This window comes from Schistocerca serialis, chromosome 4 (genome assembly GCF_023864345.2).
Source record: "Schistocerca serialis cubense isolate TAMUIC-IGC-003099 chromosome 4, iqSchSeri2.2, whole genome shotgun sequence".
Classification (NCBI taxonomy): domain Eukaryota; kingdom Metazoa; phylum Arthropoda; class Insecta; order Orthoptera; family Acrididae; genus Schistocerca; species Schistocerca serialis.
The window spans coordinates 948,592,777-948,617,240 of NC_064641.1; the positions used below are offsets into that span (position 1 = coordinate 948,592,777).

General features: G+C 41.0%; 1 protein-coding gene across 1 annotated transcript in view; it reads left to right on the top strand.

The window, feature by feature from the left end:
* Window positions 1-24,464, top strand: part of LOC126473606 (F-actin-uncapping protein LRRC16A) — a 517,910-nt gene that overhangs the window by 260,230 nt on the left and 233,216 nt on the right. The window contains exons 9-10 of the mRNA XM_050100768.1: window positions 1,102-1,196; window positions 8,941-8,982. Of these exons, the coding sequence (XP_049956725.1) occupies window positions 1,102-1,196; window positions 8,941-8,982 (137 nt within the window). The remainder of the gene's footprint in view (window positions 1-1,101; window positions 1,197-8,940; window positions 8,983-24,464) is intronic.

Consider the following 24,464-nt stretch of genomic DNA (forward strand, 5'->3'; position numbering starts at 1 on the left):
TATTGATAAAATATTTAGAATAAGCATTTGAATAACTGTGCTCACTCAATGTGTTTCTTGGATTAGATTGTCACTTCAAATCAAATTAAAAACCATAATTTCTGTCTTTCTCACACCTACCCCTTCGCAGTGCTTCTGTTAGATTAGCTGACTATTGCTTAGAAATATACTTTGATGAGATTTTGGGGTGACTGATAGACAACTGTTGTGTGTGGTTTGTAAGTTTTAAACTTTTTGCTTTTCACTGAAGTAAACAATAAAGTAATACTTTTAAAGTTACTTTCTGCCCAAGACTTCTGTATGTGCCAAGTAATAGCAATATCGTAATTCATATTGTTGTTATTTCATCCCAGATTTTCCATTGTACAATAATTCCTTGCTCCCATTCAGTGCATATTTCCTACACCACTTCTCACATAAATAAAGTCCTTTTCCCACACAAAATCCTAGCATTTTGTGCAGCTCATATTCTGCTGGATAGTATCATCCGCTATACCAATCACCAATGGCAAACTCTATTATTTGTGTCTACATAAATACTAGACTTTTAATCAGTGTCTTACTCATTTTCTCTGCACACACTCACCAATAGATAGTAAATGGAATATTTTGCTCGCTGTATACATTATATTGAACAAACTATGTATGGTACACACTATAGGACAGTCAGCAACTACTGCTCTGGTTCTGGTGAGTGCAAGTTCTCCATTACAGTATGCTCTGTGTGTTCTTAAACAACCACTATTAGTTGCTGTAGTAGAATATACTGCAATACTAAGTCTGGCGGTATTAACCCCTCAGTATTTGGGAATGATAGAGAGCTCTGTTAAAAAAAAAGTGTGTTGTCTACACTCCAAGAAAGTTACAGTATACTGAAGCAAAACACCATCATTTGAGCAAACATAGTGATGCTTAAATTAGTGGTTTCATATTATAAATAATTAAGATTATAAAGCTAAATTAATTGTACTTTTATTTAGCATGTTACTCAAATAATTATGTGCTACAGGTTATAAAACGCAACTGCTATGCTCCTTCTGCAGCAACATAATGTTTGGAAGAAGGAGGGAAAAAAAATACATTTCTATCTCCTTGTTTCAGGGATTTTGCTCACAAACTGTCACTGGCGTTAATAGCCAACAGCAACACACCTCTTCATACTTTAGACTTGTCTAACAATCTGATAGAGGATAAAGGTAATTTTTAAATTGTTTTCTCCATCTTACTGCATACCATTTTGGTGTTTTGAAGTTATGTCTTGATGTAGTGTAGAGTTTTATTAGTTGTGTGTTTTAATTTCACAGCCGCTGGCTATGTGCTGAGGTTATGATAAAACAGTAGTGGCATTTGCAATATCAATACTGACATCATTTAAGATGCTGTTTCAAATCACTGTTGTTTGAATGAAGTAATGTAAGTGAGAGGATGAAACACCATTCAAAAAAGTATTGTGCACTTTATTTCTTCAGGTTTTAACTGTCCACAGATAAACTATTTCTCCTTGTACGGTAGACTATTGTAAAACAACATTAACTGAACTTGAACATTATTGCTAAACAGTTTATGTCATATGCACATACAAAAATAGCTAAGATTTTCAAGTTTATTCCTTGATGGAGCAGTAGGATATCAGTGAGTGGAAACTGCTAGTTGGGAAACATCCAAATGTTTGGATCTCAGACAATAGATTATCAGACAGATTTCCTGATTCATTTAACATATGAAGGTTTTGCTTCCCATTTCCCCCATGGTATCCATATTGTTGGAAGAGATAAAACTGTTAACTTCATGTAGCAACTATGAAGTAAGCGAGTAATAACACATGCTTATTTGACAAAGATGGCCACCAGCATGACGACTTTGGAAATGGGGGTCCCACAACTGGACCGTCAGTTGACTCTAAACCGTATTTTGTTGGAGGTCTGAAACTCAGAATGTTCTGCAATGGATTTTCCAATCAAACTGGGGGGCAATAAAGAGACCACAAGCACATGGCAGTCTTCCCTTTGTGGGCTTCTTGCAGGGAATCCACTGTTCTTTGTCAGCTATGCATTGGCCATACTAGGCTGTCCGCAGCTACAGTCTCTGATGTGAGGACCCACCTTACTGCTGATTTGGTGCCTGCATGACGGTGGCCCACATCCTACTAGACTGGTGCTACCAGATGATGTCAAAGCAGCTGGGCTGGTTTTATGTTCCACCCATGAAGGTGGTTTCTATTCATCTCTGTGAGATGGGGAACTTTGGCCCCACTGACTGCCTAAGGAGTTAAAGGGGCACCCCTTTCCTGCTTTGGGCCAGGAGATGTACAGTGGCCTTTTCTCGACAGTCTGGTGTGTCGCCTACCCTTCCCATCTTTTTATTGTCCTTATTCTTTACCAATTCCTATTTTTAATTTTTTATCTTTCCTTAAATTTTATCATCTTGGCCATGCTGCTCGTTTTCTTGGAGTAACAGGTGGTGTGATGGGATGTAGCTTCGGGGGATCTCCAACTGCATTCTGGGCAGAGCAGCTCACCCATCTTACCCCCGACCCCCTTCCTCACTCCCCTCTTACTGCTGCTTGGTATAATCTCTGTCTTGTTGTATCTTGCTTACAGTTGGGCTTTCTGGAATTTGCATTTTATATCCTTTTTCTTAGCATTATTTGTGGTTCGGTACATAAAGGATGTAGGGACTGGTGACCTCGCAATTTGGGTCCTTTATCTCCTATAAACTACCAAGCAATTGTTGCTGTCATCTTCAAAGAAGAGAGTTTCCACAGTATACTCATAGTGAAAATTTAGAAGAGAGGTAAACAGTTGGTCACTAAGAATGTTGAAATAAACACTCTGATTCTTGTTCATGTTAATCTTTAACTCAGTACGGTGAGGGACGGTGGGTTACAGAACCACCTACAGATCGAATTAAAACTTCCATACTCTAATGTTTAAATGCCTCATTGGGCCATTTGTGCCCTTGACACTACGCATAATTTGAGAAAGAGACATCCTTATAACCTGTCTATACAGACTATGTGCCTCCAATCAGCTGCTGCCCACTTTGTGTTGTTTGCCCCCACTGAAGACATGCAGCATTATGTGCCAGTGTGGGCAATGGTCTTTTGCGAGGTACAAAACTCTAAATATCCATTCTGTGAACTTCCCTAATCAGTGTTCACTTGGGAACTGGTTTAGGTGGACTTGTATTCACTGCAGCAGCAATTCCTTTCAAGTTTGAGACTGGTCTTAATTGTGAAGATATCATCAATAAACCTGAACCAGACATGGGATAGTTAGGAATGTTTCCTCTAGATGGCCCATAAACAGACTGGCATAGGATGATGCCACACAGATTTGTTAAATCAGCTTCCTCTGAGAAAAGTAGTTGTTGTGTGTGAGGATATTATTAAGAAGATGTATTAGAAGAAATGAGATGTTGTGGCAAGTTGTGTTCATTTGCAGCAAGGCTGTGGGCATGGGGGATGTTGGATGTATAGAGAGCTGGCGTCAACAGTGACAAGTAGTGATCTAGATGATAAAGAGTTGGGGATGATTGTGAATTGATGGAGGATGTGGTAGTATCTTTTACAGGCTAGCCTATGGGCAATTGGTCAGAGGAGTTGGTGGACAAGAATGGAGTTTCTTGCAGGGGCACACCCTCTATGGCACTTACCCACCCCCTAGTTAACTTCCAGCAATTTCTTATGTTCAATTTGACCTCATCATCCTTACCTGGTATGTAAATCTGTCAGTGGAAGAAAGAACAGCCATCCAGAACCTAAAGATAGACCCTGATTTCTTCAGCCTCCTTGCAGACAGAGACTCTCCACTTCTGTCATGATGAATCACAGTGACTGCCTCACAGAAAGCGTCTGCCAACTATGTGACTCCAACGACATGTTCTGCCCTAGTGATCGCGTAAAAAAAGGCCAGCAAAGTCTCCAGTCCCTACTCAAACCCTTGGGTCCATCTTAGAACACCCCCCCCCTGCCCCCCCCCTCCCATCCTCTCTTTAACATCCCCCTGCACATCCACCATCTACTTGCTTTTCAAGATCCATAACCTAACAATCCTGGATGCCCCATTGTAGCTGGTTAATGCAGTCCCACTGAAAGAATCTCTGCTCTTGTCTTCAGTCTCATACATCCATTTGTTTGTAGCCTAGTCTCTTGTATTAAAGATATGAACTACTTCCTTCACCAACTCTCAGCCATCCCCACCCCATTATCACCAGGATTCCTACTTTTCACTGTTGATGCCCCCTCCCATAGATAAACATATCCCTACCCATGGACTTGTTGCCATTGAACACTAAGTCTCCAATCCTTCAGATTGCAACCACATTTCCTCATTCCTTGTACATCTAACTTATTATTTTCATTGTATGTTTGTTATGTATATGTTTGTCATATTCATTATTATAACTAATTATATCTTCACACATAACTTCTTCTCCTTTGAGTGGTAAATACCTAAAGAAATCAGTGCATGTGGGCTTACATATGGCGCCCTCCTGTCTCTCTGTTGGCCATGTAGAGGAAACTTTCATAGTTCCCCAAAACCTCACACTACTTCTCTGGTTCAGGTTCATCGTTGATACCTTCATGGTTGGACCCAGGGCCAAGACATTCTGTTCACCTGGTCTTCCTCAGCCCAATGTTCCACCTTCCTTGATGTTGCCTTCACCTGTCTGATGCTTCTGTACATATCAAGCACACCAATTATCAGTGGTAGCTGCATTTTGGAAACCGCCCATCTCTGCCACACCAAAAAATCAGTTCCATGTAGTCGGAGCATCCGTGTACAGGGTATCGGCAGTGATAAGAATTCCCATGCCCAGTATACTGGAGGTCTCACTAATGTATTCACAGACAGGCACTTTCCCACAAACATACAAGTAGAAATAGATTTCCCAGGCCAAATCCTCACACTCTGCTAATCCTCCCAACAACCCCAAGAACAAGCTGCACAGGAGCAGTCCTCTGCACACCCCCCCCCCCCCCACCCCCCACCCCACCCCCAAATGCCCCGCAACAACCCCTAGTATGAACTGCACAGAGATACCACCCCCTGCCTCCCATAAGCAACTGAACAATTTCCTGCACCACGGCTTCAACTGCCATAAGGTATTCATAAGTCAGGTCACATCCTGCCCATAAGCCCTCCCATCTCCATGCCCAACCCCAAACTGAAAGTCTGCCACCTACCCAGCTTACACAATATCCTGATCCATCCCTATGCTGCTCCCACTCCCAACCCATTGCTACATGGATGATATCTTTGTGGAAAGTCTGGGTGCAAGACTACCCAATTCAACCACACAGTACATCATACTCCAGTCCCATTACAGGCTTATCTTATCCTATCTTATCAAAGGCAGAGCCATATGTGAAAGTAGTCATATCATGTACTGGCTCTGCTTCAGTCTCTGCATATTTTTTTATATGGACTGTTACCACCAACCAGTAGGCTACCCAAGTGAATGGCCACTGCCAAACAATGGACACAGCTAGGCTTGACCATTCAGTGATGGAACATGCTGCTGCAAGCTCAGTTTCAGTGGATTCTTCTCAACCTTTCCAATCTCCTCCCAGTACACACCCCCACGTCATGTTGTCATGAACTTCACAAACCCGCTGACGCTGATGCCCTTGTGTTGTTTCCCTATCTTGCGCACTTTCTGCTTCTCCCTCCTGCATTCCTATCTGTTGAAACTGCTGCCTCCTTCAAAGCTGTCAGTCACCTTTCCCCAACTCTCCCTCCCTCTCCCTGCCTTTTTTTTCCCACCAGCTACTCCATCCAACAGAACCTCCTTGTGCGCGTGCGTGCGCGTGTGTACACCACACCTATGCCTACTGTCAAAAGTTTTAACATATGGGGTATCAACTGAATTTGTGACTGGATTGATGATGGTTGGTAGGGAGGACACAGCATGTTATCTAGGATGGAGAGTCATTGTCAGATGTAGAAGTAACTTGGGGTGTGTCCCAGGGAAGTGTATTTGGACATTTGCTGTTTTTATTGTATACTGATGACCTTGCAGGCAACATTAATAGTCACCTCAGACTTTTTGCAGGTGATGCTATTGTGTATGATAAAGTACTGTCTGAAAGATGTGGCATAAATATTCAGTTGATAAGATTTCAAATTGGTGCAAAGATTGGCAACATGTTTTAAATGCTCAGAAATGTAAAATCACGCACTTACCAAAACGAAAAAACATGGTGTCCTAGGACTGTAATATCAATGATTCGAATTGACAAGTTCATGCAAATACCTGGTGTAATTCTTTGTTTCTGGGTGTAACACCTTGTATGGATGTAAAATGGAATTATCATATAGGCTCAGTTGTAGGTAAAGCAGGAGGTAGACTTCAGTTTATTGGTAGAATAATGGGAAAGTGCAATCAGTCTACAAAGTACATTATGTCATCAAAAGTATCCAGACACCCCAAAAACCATACATTTTTCATATTAGGTGCATTGTGCTGCCACCTACTGCCAGTACTCCATATCATCAACCTCAGTAGTCATTAGACATTGTGAGAGAGCAGAATGGGGCACTCTGCGTAACTCACAGACCTTGAACATGGTCAGGTGATTGGGTATCACTTGTGTCATACATCTGTGCGCGAGATTTCCACAGTCCTAAACATTGCTAGGTCCACTGTTTCCAATGTGATAGTGAAGTGGAAACATGAAGGGACACGTACAGCACAAAAGTGCACAGGCCTCGTCTGTTGACTGACGGAGACCACCGACAGTTGAAGAGTGTCGTAATGTGTAATAGGCAGATGTCTATCCAGACCGTCATACAGGGATTCCAAACTGCATCAGGATCCACTGCAAGTACTATGACAGTTACGGAGGAGGCTAGAAAACTTCGATTTCATGGTCGAGCGGCTGCTCATAAGCCACACATCAAACCAGTAAATGCCAAACAACGCCTCACTTGGTGTAAGGAGTGTAAAGATTGGATGAGTGAACAGTGGTAAAATGTTGTATGGAATGACGAATCACGGTACACAATGTGGTACCCGATGGCAGGGTGAGGGTATGGTAAATGCCCAGTGAACGTCATCTCCCAGTGTGTGTAGTGCCAACAGTAGAATTCGGAGGCAGTGGTGGTACATTGTGGTCGTGTTTTTAATGGAGGGTGTTTGCAACGCTTGTTGTTTTGCGTGATGCTATCACAGCACAGGCCTACACTGATATTTTGAGCACCTTCTTGCCTCTCATTGTTGAAGAGCAATTCGGGGATGGCGATTGCATCTTGTAACACAATCTAGCACCAGTTCATAGTGCACAGCCTGTGGCGGAGTGGTTGCATGACAATAACTTCCCTGTAATGGACTGGCCTGCACAGAATCCTGAACTGAATCCTTTAGAACACCTTCGGAATGTTTTGGAATGCCAACTTCGTGCCAGGTCTCACCAACTGACATTGATACCTCTCCTTAGTGCAGCATTCCGTGAAGAATGGGCTGCTGCCCCCCCCCCCCCCCCCCTCAAGAAATCTTCAAGAACCTGATTGAACATATGCCTGTGGGAGTGGAAGCTGTCATCAGGGCTAAGGGTGGGCCAACACCACGTTGAGTTCCAGCATTACCGATGGAGGGCACCACAAACTTGTTAGTCATTTTCAGGCAGGTGTCTGGATACTTTTGATGACATAGTGTAGATTGCTTACAAATCATTTGTATGAACCATTCTAGATTATTGCTAAATTGTATGGGACCCACACCAAATAGGACTAACAGGGGATATTGAATGACACAGAGGAGGGCGGCACAAATGGTCCCTGGTTTGTTTGACCTGTAGGAGAGTGTTACAGTAATGCTGAAGAAACTGAACTGCCAGACTCTTGAAGATAGATGAAAACCATCATGATAAAGTCTACTAACAAAGTTTCAAGAATGGACTTTAAATGATGACTGTAGGAATAAATCACAACTCCTTACGTATTGCTCATGTAGGAATCTTGAACACAAGATTGGAGTAATTACAGCACACGCATAGGCAGTCAAACAATGATTCTTCTCATGCTCCATACGTGAATGAAACAGGAAGAAACCCTAATAACTGGTACAATGGAACATACCCTCTGCCATGCCCTTCAGTATATGTATGTGTTTTCCATATTTTAGTTTTGGGCCTGTCGGCAACTCAACACTTCTACTACTTGGTTTTTGTTACTTCTACATGTAAATTATTTATATTCAGTAGGATATTGATACTGAAAATTGCTATGCCCTTTTTACACGGAAGTCTTGTGGACAGCTTATCTGTTACTGGAGCCAAGAGCATCTGCACATTGCTGTCAGGTGGGGTGCTCTGCTGTGTCTCATTCTTTCGTGTGTTGAGCTAATATGTTCTGATACACTCTGTGGCTTTGTATCAGAGCAAAGTTGGTCAGAAGTAAAGCGTTAATGCATATCTTTATGCCTTAAACTGGTTAAAATAACATAGTACTGAGCTGATATAGAAACAGGACCTCATCTGAGCTGGCAAATTAATGCTGTTATTTGCAGAAATATTGTACAACAGATAAATTTCAGAAACATACACATAATAGTTTCTGCAGTATAATCAGGTTTTTCTTTTTTAAAAAAGAAAGAAAAAGGAAACCTCCTCAAGGTACCTCATATGTACCACTTTTTTATTCACTTTACATTTTTCTACTCTTTTTGCAAATGTAAATTTCTGCAAGTGAGCTGCAAAAATCAGGACTTAAAGGTAACATTAATTGGGCTGTGTGATTCTTTAGACATGAAACCACTTTTGCTAAAGTAGTATGTGAATTCATATATTCTTAAAATTTGTTGTCTTTTCAACAGTAAATTTGCTAAATTAAGTGTTTTATTGCACTTTAACATTTGGTGTGTTTTATTTTTTTCACAAGAGTTGTTATCGTAATATGCAGATTATCACTTAACACGTGTAATTTCTTTTTCTTGTAGGTGCCTCTAGTTTGTGTGGAATTATTGCCAAAATTATGCAAGGTGTGACTTTTAAGTTTATTATTTTTGTATGTAAAACTAATTTGTGTTAATAGAATTGTGTTGAATTTGTGCATGGTACTTGTGATTAACATGTACTTTTCAGTTTACTGTTGGAACATAGCAACAGATATCTCACTTCCTTTGCATGATGTCTATGTAGTTGTTGCCTCTTCAGTGTGTGTCAAAGGCAAGCAGACTGTTAACTGTGAATGTGATATTTCCCCCTACTTTTCTTTACTTTGTGTAATGTATAAGCTGAAAATGCTATTAATTTTTAGCATGTTATTTGCATTTAAATAAATTACTTGTCTGTATATATTGATTATCCATGTTTAAGGTAGAGTTCTAAAACTTGATAATTTGTTAAAGTTATGTCAATCAGAGCATTCAAAAACAGGTGAATTTTTTTGGCGAGGAAAGAGTATTATATTTCTTTTTGAGCTTTGTTGCAGGCACAGCTGGGAAAATTGTACATTGATATTACAGCTTCCGATTATACCTTTGTCACTGTACGTCCTTCTCTTATCATTTGTTGTTCTCTGCGTTTTGTCTTTCATCACTTTCTGTGGCCCATTTGTGATATTTTGATAACTGTTTGTTTTATTTGTTTTATTTAATTAATTGTATGTGTATCGTTGCAGAATATGAAATGTATAGATTGCTACTCACTTTATGGAGGTGGTGTTGAGTGGCAGCCAGGCATATTGGAAAATAACTGTCAGATATTAGCTATTGGACTAAGCCCTACGTCAGCTGCAGACACACACACACACACACACACACACACACACACACACACATACGTGTGTGTGTGTTGTCTACATGTGATGAAGGACTTGGTCCAACAGCTGGTAATATCTAGCAGTCCTCTTTCAATGTGCCTGCCTGCCACTCAGTGCCTCCTCAGTGAGCTGAGCAGCAGTCTTCCAGTTTTTTACTGTTGTTACTCTATTCTGGATTTTCCATTGTTCAGTTCTGAATCTGTTGCTCTGCATGGTTTATTCCAAAGACTGTTTTTACTGTGTACCATTATTTGCTCGGATAGTAATCTCCTGGATAAGTTTTTTCCTTTGATTTCCATTTTAAATCTCTGTCTTCTTAACTACTCTCCATAATTCTGCAGTCACAGAAAAAAAAAGAAAAAAGTGTGCAAAAATGATAATTTCGTTATATTCTTTTCAGTGATGATCCGCATTTTTAAAAATCTTGTACAGCCAGTCTTTCACTAAAAGATTTCTTGTAACCAAAAGGTACATTCATGTTACGTCATCAGATTTAGTACTCACATCAACCAAAAATATTTTTTCCATTATTAAGACATAGTGTATTTACATTTAGCTGTAGAGACTTGACACCTTATTGTATTGTTTATTTATTGCTTTATTTATCGAGGAAAGATTGGAACTATGTCACACATATGAATAGACATTCTCTGTTGTATATCATGACATTCATTAAGACACATGACATGACAAGGTGAGGTTTGGAAGTTGATATTCAGTTCTGAAAATTAGACCCATGAATACGAATTACTGTGGGTATTGCAGCACAGAGCGAGAGAGATGGGGTGGGATGGAGTATAACACAGGAAGGGAGAGTTATGCTCACTGAAAACCTACCTCATTGTTTGAGAGAGAACTGACTGTGTATGTTAATTATTTAAGAAAAAATTATGAAGTTGACAAAGGGAGTCACTTCAACTTTTCTTAAATGCAACAGGGCACTGAATTTGCACAGAGTGCAGATTAATTTCTTCCAGAGCTGGACAGCAGTGACATTGAAGAAGTTTGTGAATATTTTTGTTTTAGGGATGGCCACTGCTATGATACTAGACAAGCAAGACCTTGTGTTGTGATTACAGAGAGATGTTAGATGCTGATCTCTGATGTGAGGTACTAAGGTGCACGAACACTGAGATACTGATGTAGACCTCGTGTCGGTAGTCGTCCAACTTGTCTGGCAGCAACTGTACAGGCATAAAAATTGCTAATACGATCAAATAAACAGATAAATGTAACATACATAACCATTTGTGTGTAGTTATATCTGTGTGGAAGTTTCACTACTCGTACCACCTCAGGTTACATCACAGTAGTGAAGGTTTGACAGAACAAGTATTTGTGCAGGTTTATGTTTGTGGATTTCAGAAATAATTCATTTCGGATGGGATATTAGAGCTCTTTGCATTTAATTTTTTTAAAGTATTTAATCTTACTATCAGGTGTTTGAATTTTGTTTTGCTAACAGCTGAAAGCAAAATGATTTCTTTAAAAAATTATTTATAGGGCGGTGAGTTTCATCTGGATGTCGGCAGTATCGATATCTTACGGCCTGACACTAAAGTAAAGGAGGAGGTCAGCAGAACAGAAGTCATATTTACAGTACTGCCAATACACTCACATAAAGTTAAAAGTGAGACACTTCCTAGGTGTCTGGATTAATAGTACCATTCTCAGGGAGGAGAGGGGCTAGGTTGGGGAAGGCTAAAAAGTGAGCGCACATCACTCGGAGGCCAGGGTGGGAGGAGAGAGACCACCTGTAACAGCATGCCTGCTGTCTGATTCGCCTTACTTTCCTTTTAATTTTCCCTACACTGAGCCCAGAGGAAGTCGAGGGCATACCACCTCCACTAGGGCAGTGCCTAGTAAAGCATTGAGGTGAACAGACCAACCTTGAAGTTAAGGACAGGTTTACTTTTAAGGAATACCTGTGTATTTGTAGTGTCTTACTTGACTTCATTACATTGCCTGAAGTCAACTACACATTGAATTCCTACTTTTCTCTAATGTGTAGGGCTCTTTGTACCATTCTAAGGCTTTAGTTTATCGTGAATATGACTCTGCGGTAATATTTGACAACTGGAATCATCCTTTTGTAGTTCCTGAATAAGTATACATGTGATCATCAGTTATCTTGTTTTTCTCGAATTGTTTGATGTTATTCTGTCGTGAATCCGTGTTTCTGCTTTTTCAATAACTCGGGGAAGATCAGTTTGGATTCCGTAGAAATGTTGCGACATGGGAGGCAATACTGACCCTGCGACTTATCATATGAAATAGATTAAGGAAAGGCAAACCTACATTTCTACCATTTGTAGACTTAGAGAAAGCTTTTGACAATATTGACTGGAATACTCTCTTTCAAATTCTGAAGGTGGCAGGGGTAAAATACAGGGAGTGAAAGGCTATTTAAAATTTGTACAGAAACCAGATGCCAGTTATGAGTGTCAAGGGACATGAAAGGGAAGCAGTGGTTGGGAAGGGAGTGAGACAGCATTGTAGCCTCTCCTCGATGTTATTCAATCTGTATATTGAGCAAGCAGTAAAGGAAACAAAGGAAAAATTTGGAGTAGGAATTAAAATCCATGGAGATGAAACAAAAGCTTTGAAGTTCACCAAGGACATTGTAATTCTGTCAGAGACAGCAAAGGACCTGGAAGAGCAGCTGAACGGAATGGACAGTGTCTTGCAAGGAGGATATAAGATGAACATCAACAAAATCAAAACGAGGATAATGGAATGTAGTCGAATTAAGTCGGATGATGCTGAGGGCATTAGATTAGCAAATGAGACGCTTGAAGTAGTAAATGAGTTTTGCTATTTGAGGAGCAAAGTAACTGCACATGGTCGAAGTAGAGAGGATATAAAATGTAGACTGGCAATGGCAAGGAAAGCGTTCCTGAAGAAGAGAAATTTGTTAACATCGAGTATAGATTTAAGTGTCAGGAAGTCGTTTCTGAAAGTATTTGTATGGAGTGTAGCCATGTATGGAAGTGAAACGTGGACGATAACTAGTTTAGACAAGAAGAGAATAGAAACTTTCGAAATGTGGAGCTACAGAAGAATGCTGAAGATTAGATGGGTAGATCACATAACTAATGAGGTGGTATTGAATAGAATTGGGGAGAAGAGAAATTTGTGGAACAACTTGACTCTAAGAAGGGGTCAGTTGGTAGGACATATTCTGAGGCATCAAGGGATCACCAGTTTAGTATTGGAGGGCAGCGTGGAGGGTAAAAATCGTAGAGATAGACCAAGAGATGAATACACTAAGCAGATTCAGAAGGATGCAGGTTGCAGTAGGTACTGGGATATGAAAGAACTTGCACAGGATAGAGTAGCATGGAGAGGTGCATCAAACCAGTCTCTGGACTGAAGACAACAACAACAACAACAACAATTATTATATTCGGATTAGAAATATATAATATCTGGAAATAGAATAATTAGATTGCGAAAACACAGTATGTTTGTATCACATCTGTTGAGAACATTAAAACACATATGGCACTTGGGTTGGCACGAACAGTATCATTCTCTGCACTGGTCTATGGGACAGATGGTATTGAAACGTAGGGCTCATCGTTTGCTCATATGCACATTCACAGTACATGTCGTAGACATCTCATTCTTGATCGTAGTAAAATTAGGGACTACTGTACCAGTCAGCTCACACGCTGTGTCTGGGGTTCAGTTGCTCAGGTGGTGTCATCGATCAGTGGAGTAGATGTTTGCAGCCTCGTCTTCTCAGGAGGAGGCATGGCAAGCTTCTCACGTGACTGTAGGAAGCTCTTCCCAGACCTCGGCCATCGAGGAAGAGAGGTATACCTGTGCAATGGTTGGCCACTGCTCTGCTTCATTTTAAACCTCTGCTTATCGGCGGCCGCTTCACTGCATACAGATGGTGGCATTATTCCAGCTAGGTAATAAAAGTTTATCTGATGTAGTAGGCTTGAGACAGTCCTTAATCAGCCCACAGGCTTCTCTGAGTAAATGCTCTATTCCTTGGTCTTGTATAGAATGCTCTGGACTGTGCCGAAGAGGCACATTCTGCTGTGCCAGTGCAGCTGCACTGGTTTTTGGAGGGTATGAGCCCCATTTTGACCCTGCCACTTCACAAAGCAGATTGTTTCATGTGGAGTTTTTCATTTTGTTGTTCTTACAATGTTTTCTAACGTAATTTTGGAATGTGACAGTGCTGTAATCAGGATCCTGGCAATACTATATGTAGCTCACGATGAGCATCTCTGTTCTGTAGATGAAATGTGCAAACTTGTGTGCTAGAAGGGTTTGGTCTTAAATGGTTCCAATTATTGCACACTGATGGATTTCTTGGGGTTTTGTCAGATTTCGGTATCCGCTGTCAAAGCTGTTGTTTTGTGCAGCAAGGGCTATTTCATACAAACAAAGGAAGCTTCACGTACTTCGTCAGTGGCTAGTCATTGGAGTAGATATTGGAGAGAAGTGGAGCTAGAACACTTCACTGACATAGACCCTTTTTTTTGTGCTCCACAGTGATCACACTATGCTCAGAAGTCAACAGTAAACCTGTGATTTTGCGGAAGAGTGCAGGTGAATTCAGTGAGATGGAGGCCATTGAGAAAGTTGTACAATTAGACGTGCATTAACTATGATTGACAGTATCATATGCTGTTGTCAAATCTGTGCAAGCCATACCAGTAATATGATGAGTTTCAAACTCATCCTACATGAATGGAGTAATATTCAAGTTACCTTGTACAGCTTTTTTCTGGCTCAAGCCCTAATTGCTCATTTATAAGTAGAGGATGAATTATTGATAGAATTCTATTTGGTATCATGTATTCTATCAGTTTGTAGATGTGGCTTGTAAAGGCTAACTGAGCTAAAGTTCTCATGACCATTTGCTTCATTGCTTAGTTTATGCTTCCTTGCCTCCTTTGAGAAGAAGTATCACTCCCCCCATCCCCCCCCCCCCCCACCCCCCATCCCCCACCCCCCGCCTCCCCCTCAATACCTTTGTTGTTTGATGGCTGCTCATGCAATTTTTGAAGAGCTGAAGGATCCATTCTCTTTCTGATGAGCCAAAAGTTCAAAGTTCAGGTGTCATCTTAGCTGGCTTTCAGGTGGTTACCTTCAGTGCATTCTTGCAATGCTGTGGCCATTCAAATTGTTGTGCTCATATCCCTGAGGCATTAAATGTCACCAATCACAGTTTTTGTACACAGGCCCAAAAAGTTATTTGGAACTTTGACACAGGAAATCAGCACTCGATGGTTTGTAAATTAATGTGATTCTGCAGCCTTTGATTTACTCAGTATTTCTCCCTCAGTGAAGTTTGTTGATAAGAAATATAAATTATGAAAGGAGAATATGGCACGTCCTTGTTTTTGACAGGGTCTTTCAGTAACCATTCACATTCAATCATTTATATGTCTTCGAATGCCAAGAGTCTCGTGCACCTGTAACATAGAACATGGCCTGATTAAAGCTGTCATATTTACTGTTGGAAACACGTTATATCGCAGATACATACTATGAAATACTCACTAAAATTTTGAAGTTTTTAGTTATTTTATTGCAAATGCTGTCTGTTTCCACCACCAGCAGCTGCTGCATCATAAATCACATGTAGATAATAATTAATACATCATTAACTTTATGTAACATTTCTTTGTTGATTGAAGTTACTACAACTCATCTGTGTCACAAAGTAAAGGACAAATGATATCCTTAGAAGAAAAAGTTGCACGGTTATGCCTGGAGATGTTTTAGGCTAAGAACATAGGGCAATTTCACAGGGTCCCGTGCGCCCCTATCGAGCATTGAGGCAGCGTGTGTCATTGAGAATTCTGGTACAGTGTTGTATGATGGAACTCCATACTATTGGAAAATGGAGTCATTAGACTCCTCCTCAGGTTTGTCAGAAAAGCCAAGTCTGTAACATTCAAAGATTGTTCATTCCAATCACTGTGTTTTGCTAAACAAAAAAGGTCCCATAAACTTTTTAACAGGAAATGGCACAAAACATTTTCACTTTAGGCAAGTATGTTTCATGCTAAACAATTACATAAGGACTCTGAGGGTTCCATACGCACACATTCTGTCTGTTCACTGTACTGAAAACTTCAAAATGTATCTTTATCATCAAAAACAAACCGTGAGAAGAATCTATCGTCTTCCACATCTTCAAGCAGAGCATTGCTAAAGCCGACAGATTTCCTTTTATTAGCAGCCTAAAGAGCATGCACTAATTGCAGCCCTTATGGTTTAAACACCAAACATCCCTTTAATACGTGTCAGCCAGTAATATGAGGAATTGCACGTTTGCTGCTCATGCAGCGAGAAGACCGTTGTGGACCCCACACAACTATTTGCTGGAGTCATTCCACCACATAATCAGAACTGCAGGGTCCAAAGTCTCTAAGGTTAAACTTTTCTGTAATAGTTGTCACATGCGTTTCACACAAAATTCATGTTTAACCCAGTAAATCTAACAATTTCAGTAATATTTGCAGCCGTAATACTTCTCATGAATGTCATTAATTTACTTACACTTTAAAATGAGGACAGAAAGAAATACATTGAGACACACAAATTTATGTAATACTGATGCAGCTGAAGTTTGGTATGGGCAAGATAACAGTTGATATGCTGGGTTGAGCTATTCATAATTATGTATAATAGACATAATTATAACCAGATGAAATAACAGTAATTTTACTAACTTAATAATAAATGGTGATTGCTCTCCTGTGACAATTTATTTTACAGGAGAATAGCAGTTCACCTCATTCATAACACAGCGTTTTGAGCTTAATATATCTCTTGTGTCTAACCTACGAGAGTAGTGTCTGACAGAAGAATGTGGCATATCTGAGTTTATGATCAAGCAAAGTGGCACCATGGTTAGCAATGGATTGCATTTGGGAGGATGGTGGTTCAATTCTGTATCTGCTGACCCAGATTTAGTCATACATTGTAGGCCTTTGTGGCTGGCAGCATCTTCAGTTAAAACTTCTGGGCTGAGAGGCCATGGTCTATGTATATAACTGCTTCCTAATGTTGCATCTCCAACTGCCTTAGTGGCAGTGGCCGTTTTACCTCTGAACGTGTCTCCCGCAGTTGGAGATGAAATCTTAGGAAGCAGTTCTATACATCAACTGTGGCCTCTCAGCCTGGAAGTTTTAACTGAAGAAGACATCCAGATTTAACTCTTCCACAATTTCCCCCACACAACCTGAAACAAATGTATGGCTGGTTCTGTAGTAATGGAATTTTGTTTAGGTTCCACCAGAGTGCATATGCCCCAGGTTAGCTGGGGAATCTAGGAAAAACCCAAGAATTTTTTCAGCCAGGAGAAACCCAAGATTTTTTCATTATTTTAGTTTTCAGTTAAATTTTTGTAACTTTGACTGGTAAAATGGAAATGAGCGTTTGGCGTCATAGGGTGGGAGGCCCCTTACAGGGCAGGTCTTATTACATTCGACGCCACATTGGGCGACCCGTGCCCCGTATGGGGATGAAATGATGATGAAGACAACACAAAACCCAGTCCCTGAGCGGAGAAAATCCCCGATCCAGCCGGGAATCGAATCCGGGCCCCTTGGGACGGCAGTCTGTCACACTGACCATTCAGCTATAGGGGCGGACGACTTTGACTGGTAAGAACTTGAGACGGCCTTTTGCTGTACTCCTGTCTTAGCAGTTTGGCCATCTGCTAAGGCAGCAAGTTTAACCCCTCATGCAGTACTTCCGTTCGTGGCTGTTGATCTTGCCATGTGACAGGGCTGCTTTACTGTGGATACCTGACCAATACCACCACATAACAGGGAGCTAAGGACTGTGAAAGGAAAGCATCCCAGTCTGCATAGTTGAGTGCCCATCTACCAATGGAGCATTTCATTGCCTTTAAAAGGTTCTGTGCCCAGGTTCACACCTTATAAAATGATGAGAGCAAGAATGCTGGGAATAGTACATTTCAACCATTGTACACACATCCCTCTGTCACAGGTCTGGGTGAAGACCATATCCCTCTATGCATAGCAGTCCCCTGCTGGTGCACCTGGTATTTCCTCGAACAGTGTGGTACTCACTGACCTAGATGCTGTCGCTGAGCATTTTCCTCTGCATTATGCTCGAGCCTCTGCATTCGAGAACTATCAACCTCTCTTTCATGTCCTCAAACAGCAGGTGGAACAATTGCACTTGTCCTTCACTACATGTCACCTGGAGCCAAGTAATGCTCCATTCTGTGGGTGGGAATTCTTCAGTGCTGTAGTCCTTTGGCCTGATATAGGCCCGGGGCCAGACCACATCCACAACTGAATGCTCAAACACCTGTCAGTGGATTACCAGTGTCGTCTCCATCAACTGCATTTTGAGTGAGGATGAGTGCCATTCTCAGTGGCAAGAAAGAATCATTGCCTTGGTTCTGAAAGTGGATAAGCAGTCTCTAGAGATGGACAGTTGTTGCCCAATTAATCTCACCAGTGTTCTCTGTAAGTTGCTCGAACGCATGTTGAGCCAGCAGCTATATCGTCTCCTTGAGTCTTGGGACATTCTGGTTCTGTTCCAGGGTGGCTTTCCTCATGACTGTTCCACTGCAGATAACTGGGTTTGTCTGAAGTCTGCCTACCGTACGGTTTCTGACATATATCATCACCTTATTACTGTCTTCCTATGTGAGTGGGGTCTCTGGGGCCCATTTCAGATTTTTGCCCAGAACCACATTCCTGGTTCAAGTTGATGCTTCCCACAGTACACCCCCCCTCCCCCTCCTCCCTCCGTTATCCAAGAGAATGGGGTTCAGTAGGCCTCTGTATCAAGTGCTCCTCTGTTTTTGCTGGCCACCAATGGTCTAGCAGCAGCTGTGGGGTCTTCATATCACCTTCCGTGTACACCGATGATTTTTGCTTTTACTGTTTCTCCTCTAGTATGGGTGTTACTGAATGCTTACTGCAGGGAAAGGTGCAGTCTTGGACTCTCACCCCTTGCTTTCTGTTTTCAGCTGCTAAGACTCGTGTCCTGCACTTTTGTCAACGTCGTACTGTTCATCCACAAGCAGTATTTTATCCTGATGACCAATTACTCAATGTGGAGGAGACTTATCACTTTTTGAGACTGGTCTTCAATGCCCATTGACGTGGCTTCCTCATCTTCGCTAACATAAGAAATGGTGCTGGCCACACCTAAATACTCTTTGCTGCCTCAATAACACCAGTTGAGGTGCAGACTGCACTATCTTTCTGCAGCATTACAGAACCCTCAGCATTGCAGTCACTGGAGCCAATGGACCACTGTGGGGTCTGACTCATAACACAGAGGCTGGTCCCTCCGCTACGGATCAGGCACCAACAACAGCAACTCAATTATGCTGTACAAATTCGTAGCTCCCATAAGCATCCAAACTAATGATGCTTCTAATCTGCAGCAACTCGCTGAGCAGCTTTCAGGCAATGGACCAGTGCTACCCTCGTCACCAAGTAGTCGTCACTATCGAGGATCTTCTTTCTGATCTCCATCAAGCTGGACTGCTGGTCATCTTTGTTTAGGCCTCTGGTCATGTTTGGATCTCAGGGAATGAACATGCCGACTGTTTGGCGAAGTGGGCTACCAGGATACCGATTTTGGAAATGGGGGTCCCACAACTGGAATTCTGGTCGACTCTACACCATTAGTTGTTGGAGGTGTGGAACCCAGAATGGCCTGCCCTGTATTCCCCAAACAAACCGAGGGCAATAAAGGAGACCACGAAAATGTGGCAGTCTTCCTTTTGCGCTTCTCATAGGCAGTCACCCATCCTTTGTCAGCTATACATTTGCCACACTTGGCTGGCTGCCAGCTGCATTCTCTTAGATGAGGACCCACATTCCTACTGATGTGGTGCCTGCCTGATGGTGGGCACCATCCTACTAGACTGCCCAACTGTGACTGCTCTGTGGCAATACCTTTAACTTCATGACACGCTCCCTCTCGTGCTAGGGGATGATGACGAAGCAGCTGACCTGGTTTTATGTTCTGCCCATGAATCATCTCTGTTAATGTGGGGCACTTTCGCCCCGTTGACCACCTGAGTGGTTGGAGAGTCTGCTCTGATATAGAAGAACCACGGTGGTGATTGCTCAGTGGTCAGGCCTGTCTCCTACCCTTCCCATCTCTTTATTCTCCTCATGCTTTTCGATTTACCATTTTTAATATTTTATTTTGCCAAAAAATTTTATCATCATGTCTGTGTTGCTCGTTTTCTTGGGGTAATGGATGGTGAGATGGTACTGGTGTGATCCAGAGGATCTCTCTCGTACTGCATACTGTGCTCTGAGGACCTCCCAGCTGCAGTCTGGGCAGAGAAACTCACCTACCTTACTCCCTCTCACTCCTCTCCTACTTCTCCTTGCTTTTATCTCTGTCTTACTGTATCTTCATCACAACTGGGCTTCCCAGGATTTGCCTTTTGTATCTTCCTTATGATGATTATTCCTGATTTAACACAAACGGGGTGAAGGGACTGATGACCTCGTGGTTTGGTTCCTTTAATTCTAAAAAGCCAGCCAAATCAAACTAGTAAACCCACTGCATCTTGGGTAGTGGAGTTCACATCTGTCTCAGATCCTGATGGCTACTCCCTTTTGTCAGGGCATCTTGTCTCATCATAACCGCAGTTGTTTTGAGAAGATAAACTGCCAGTTTTCCTCCCTGTCGTTCCCCAGCCCAACTTGTATTGACTATTGGTGACTGGATGTTACTCCTTCTTTCAGAGTTTGCATAGCAGAGAATGGTAGACATGGCTCTTGATATGGCAAAGATTAATGAAGACACCGTATTTTGAGATATTGTTCACTATTCTAGTGCAAGAGAAAGAGTAACCAGCTGTTTTGTGTAACAAATTGACTAACTTAACTGAAAGTGGGAGAACGTTTATCACACTGAGTTTGAACAGAAAATATGGTATTGCTCAACAACACTTTTGTATACATTTCTACTTTTCTTTCATTCTTATTTACAAATTGTTCAGAATTAAACTAGCCATTTCTTTTTTTAATCTGCTCTAGGCAGAAAAATATAGCAACAGTTAACTTCCAAAATATATTGTAGTACATAAATTTGGCATTCTTATTTCTAGGAGTGTTCAGTTATAGTAACAATTTTTTTCTGATGACAGCTGCTACAGTCTATGTATCCCATAATTCATTTACATCATAATTTTCTTCCAAATAGATAACCATTTTGTGATACCAACATACCTACACTGTTTCTCGGCCATTTGCAAATTTTGTACACACCCAGTATCATTACATATTCCCATTGTCATTATCATCATCATCATCATCATCTCCTTCCAAGGATTTGATGTTACAGTCACCTGTTTGAGTCTCTTCATCCAGTCACCTTTTATGAGGTCTACCTAGTTCTCTTTTCAAGTTGGGCGACAATTCATTATTTTTTGGCAGTCTGTTTTCTGTTGTTGTGTCAACATGATCCTTCCATTTCATTCTATTCTATTCTATGGTATTCTGCCTGGTCATTAACTGAAAAGATAGTCAAATTAAATCTTATTTTTTCATTCCGTATTTTATCCATTATTGCAGCCCATTACATATCTCAAAAATTTCATCCCTGCTGCCTGTATTATTTTTTTTTATTGTCCATGATTTAGAACCATATATAGCCATAACTTTATAGAATTTCTGGATATTTCCGTTCTTGTTTTATTACCAAAGTTCTTCTAGTCATTCTGAAGATAGCTTGAAACTGTTGAACTTTTTGTCAATGTCTTTGTCGTAATTTACATTGATATCTTTTCCTATAAAATGGTTGTAAAATTTTCTCATTTGTGTATTTTTTTCTACCTGTCTGGATTTGTTCCTTTGAAAGCCATTATCTTTGTATTAGTTGCAGATACAGTTAAATTGAAATACATTACATTTTGGCTGAGTCTGTAGACTGCTGTTTGTATATTATCTTCTATTTCCTGTATTGTTATCTGTTCATCATTGTATAATAGAGTATTTAATGGTATACTAGATCATATTTTAATTTGTAACTGTATTTCATCATTCCACTTCATAAGAAGGTCGTCACCATATAAATTAAATAATGTGGGAAATGGATTATACTCTTGTCAAAGATCCTGGGTTATTAAAATTTCATATGTCATTTTTAAACTTCAACATTCAACTATGTTCATATTTACATGTAGACTCTTTAAGAGGCAAACAAAGTGTCTAGGAAAATTTTTAGTTCTAATATTTTCCACAGAATAGCTGTTACTACCTTATTAAAGGCTTTCTCATTCTCAGTTAATGGTAAATGCCTTTCTAAGCGAAATTCCTAATGTTTTTCAGTAACAGCCGGTATGTCCACCTTTGGTACAGATAACAGCGGCAATGCGTTGTGGCAGGGAAGCAATGAGGAAGCCTTGGTAGGTTCCTGGAGGGAGCTGGCACCACATCTGCTGCACACGAGTCACCTAATTCCCGTAAATTCTGGGATGGGGGCCGATGAGCTCTGGCACCACTTTCAGTTACATCACAGATGTCTTTGATCGTGTTATCTCGAGAGTTGGGGAGGGGGGGGGGGGGGTAGCTTGAACAACTCCATCACACTCCTGGCCATGTGACGTGGTGCATCATCTTACTGAAAAATGCCATTGCTGTTGGGAAGCGAGCTCTTCATTAAGGGGTGTATGTTGTCTGCAATCAGTGTAGGATTCTTATTGGCTGTCATGTCCTCTTGAACAAGGTCCACTGGACCCATGGATGCTCACGTGAATGTTCCCCAGAGCATAATGGAGCAACTGCCTGCTTGTCTCCATCTTGCAGTACAGGCATCAAGGAGCTGTCCCCTAGAAGACGACAGATTCGAGAAGATATTGGGATTCAGCAGACCATTCAATGCTCTGCCACTGCACCAACATCCAGTGCTGATGGTCACATGCCCATTTCAGTTCTGGTTAACGATGTTGTGGTGTTCATGTCGGTACACGGATGGGTTGTTGGCTGCGGAAACTCATTGTTAGGAGTGTCCGACATCTGTGGCTGTCCAACCCGATGACGACATCTGGACATGATTTCATGTAGGTTTTGCCACATGTTGAAGACACTCACCCAGCACTCCTTGAACACCTGATAAGTCATGCAGTTTGTAAACTGCCTGTGCCGAGCCTCTGGGACATCACAGTCTGCCCTTAGTCAGACTCAGATAGATCACATGCCTTCCACATTGTACACACGGGTGGCATGCACACTGATAACTACATGCACTGTGCGTGTTTCTGACTAGCAGTCATTCCTTGCCAGATGCTGCTGCTATGACTTGGATGGGTTTATGTCAATAGTTGGTCAGTGGTCATAATGTTCTGGCTGATCAGTGTGTGTTATTGTTACATGAATGTACTTGAATCCTGATTGTTCTTGGTGCAATTATTGTGGTTTGATTAAGATAACTATGTCTATGTAGTTGAAGTAGTTGGGATGCTGCTGGTCATTGTTGATTACTTCTCATAATTATTGCATGTTAATAAGATAAACTTGTGACATGGCTTTATTTATAATACTGTTGTAAATATTTTACTCCATACAGCACATTCTAATCTGTAATGTTTAATGCATTATACATGCTTCGAGAAATTATGTGAGTGGGAATCCATAGCTTTCACTTTTATATTGTACAGAGAAATGTGCTGTTTCTGTCTGGAAGCAAAAATAATAAAGGGCCTAATAGTTCTAAGATTATACCCAGATTCTCTCTACATGTTATTCATGGTACAAGACCTTCATACCAATGATATTTATTGTCTGGTTTTAATTTCTGTAATGTTGTTATGATATGATGGATGTATATAACACTGTGTCTTAGGTGACATGGATTAATAAGGACAAGTTCTGCAATTTGTGTGTATCATGTTGAGTCTTTGCCAATGCAAACATAAATTTCTTATTTAAAAGCTAGTGGTGGCTTAGGAAGACAAAATTGATGGGACAGAGAAGGCAGTCCAGCTCAAAATTCACCAGGAGGGCAGAAAGATAGGGATAAAAATAATGGAAAACTTGAGTGGACATGATTTATAAGCAACATGTTTATCTTTAATAATGGTAATCGACATAACATCAGATGGCTGGACGTGGGTTTCTTTTTTAATAAACATCATGAAAAATGCAAGTGAGAGAAATGAGCCAAGGAAGAAAGCAAATATAAAAATAGGCAACAGCAAATCATCTCCAGAAAGAGACACTTACTTGAAAATTGGAAAGCATTAGGGTAAGGCTAGGAGTTATATAAGTTGTTTTTGCATTGTATTTTGGCTTGCGCACTGAGATGACAATAGTCAAGGGATGCCTCCTCATATCATGTCGGACCTTCTTTTGCCCAGCATAATGCATCACGGATTCAACAAGTTGTCGTAAGTCCGCTGCAGAAATAATGAAGCGTGCTGCCTCTGTAGCTGTCCATAATTGTGAAGTGTTGCTGGTCCAAGATTTTGTGTATGAACTGACCTCACTATTATGTCCCATAAATGTTCTATGGGATTCATCTTGGGCAATCTGGGTGGTCAAAACATTTGTTCAAATTGTAAAAAATGTTCTGACATGGACCATTGTCATTCATAAAAATTCCATCATCATGGGGGAATGTGAAGTCCGTGAATGGCTGCAAGTGGTTTCCAAGAAGCCAAACCATTTCTAGTCTATGATAGGTTCAGATGGACTGGAGGACCCAGTCCAT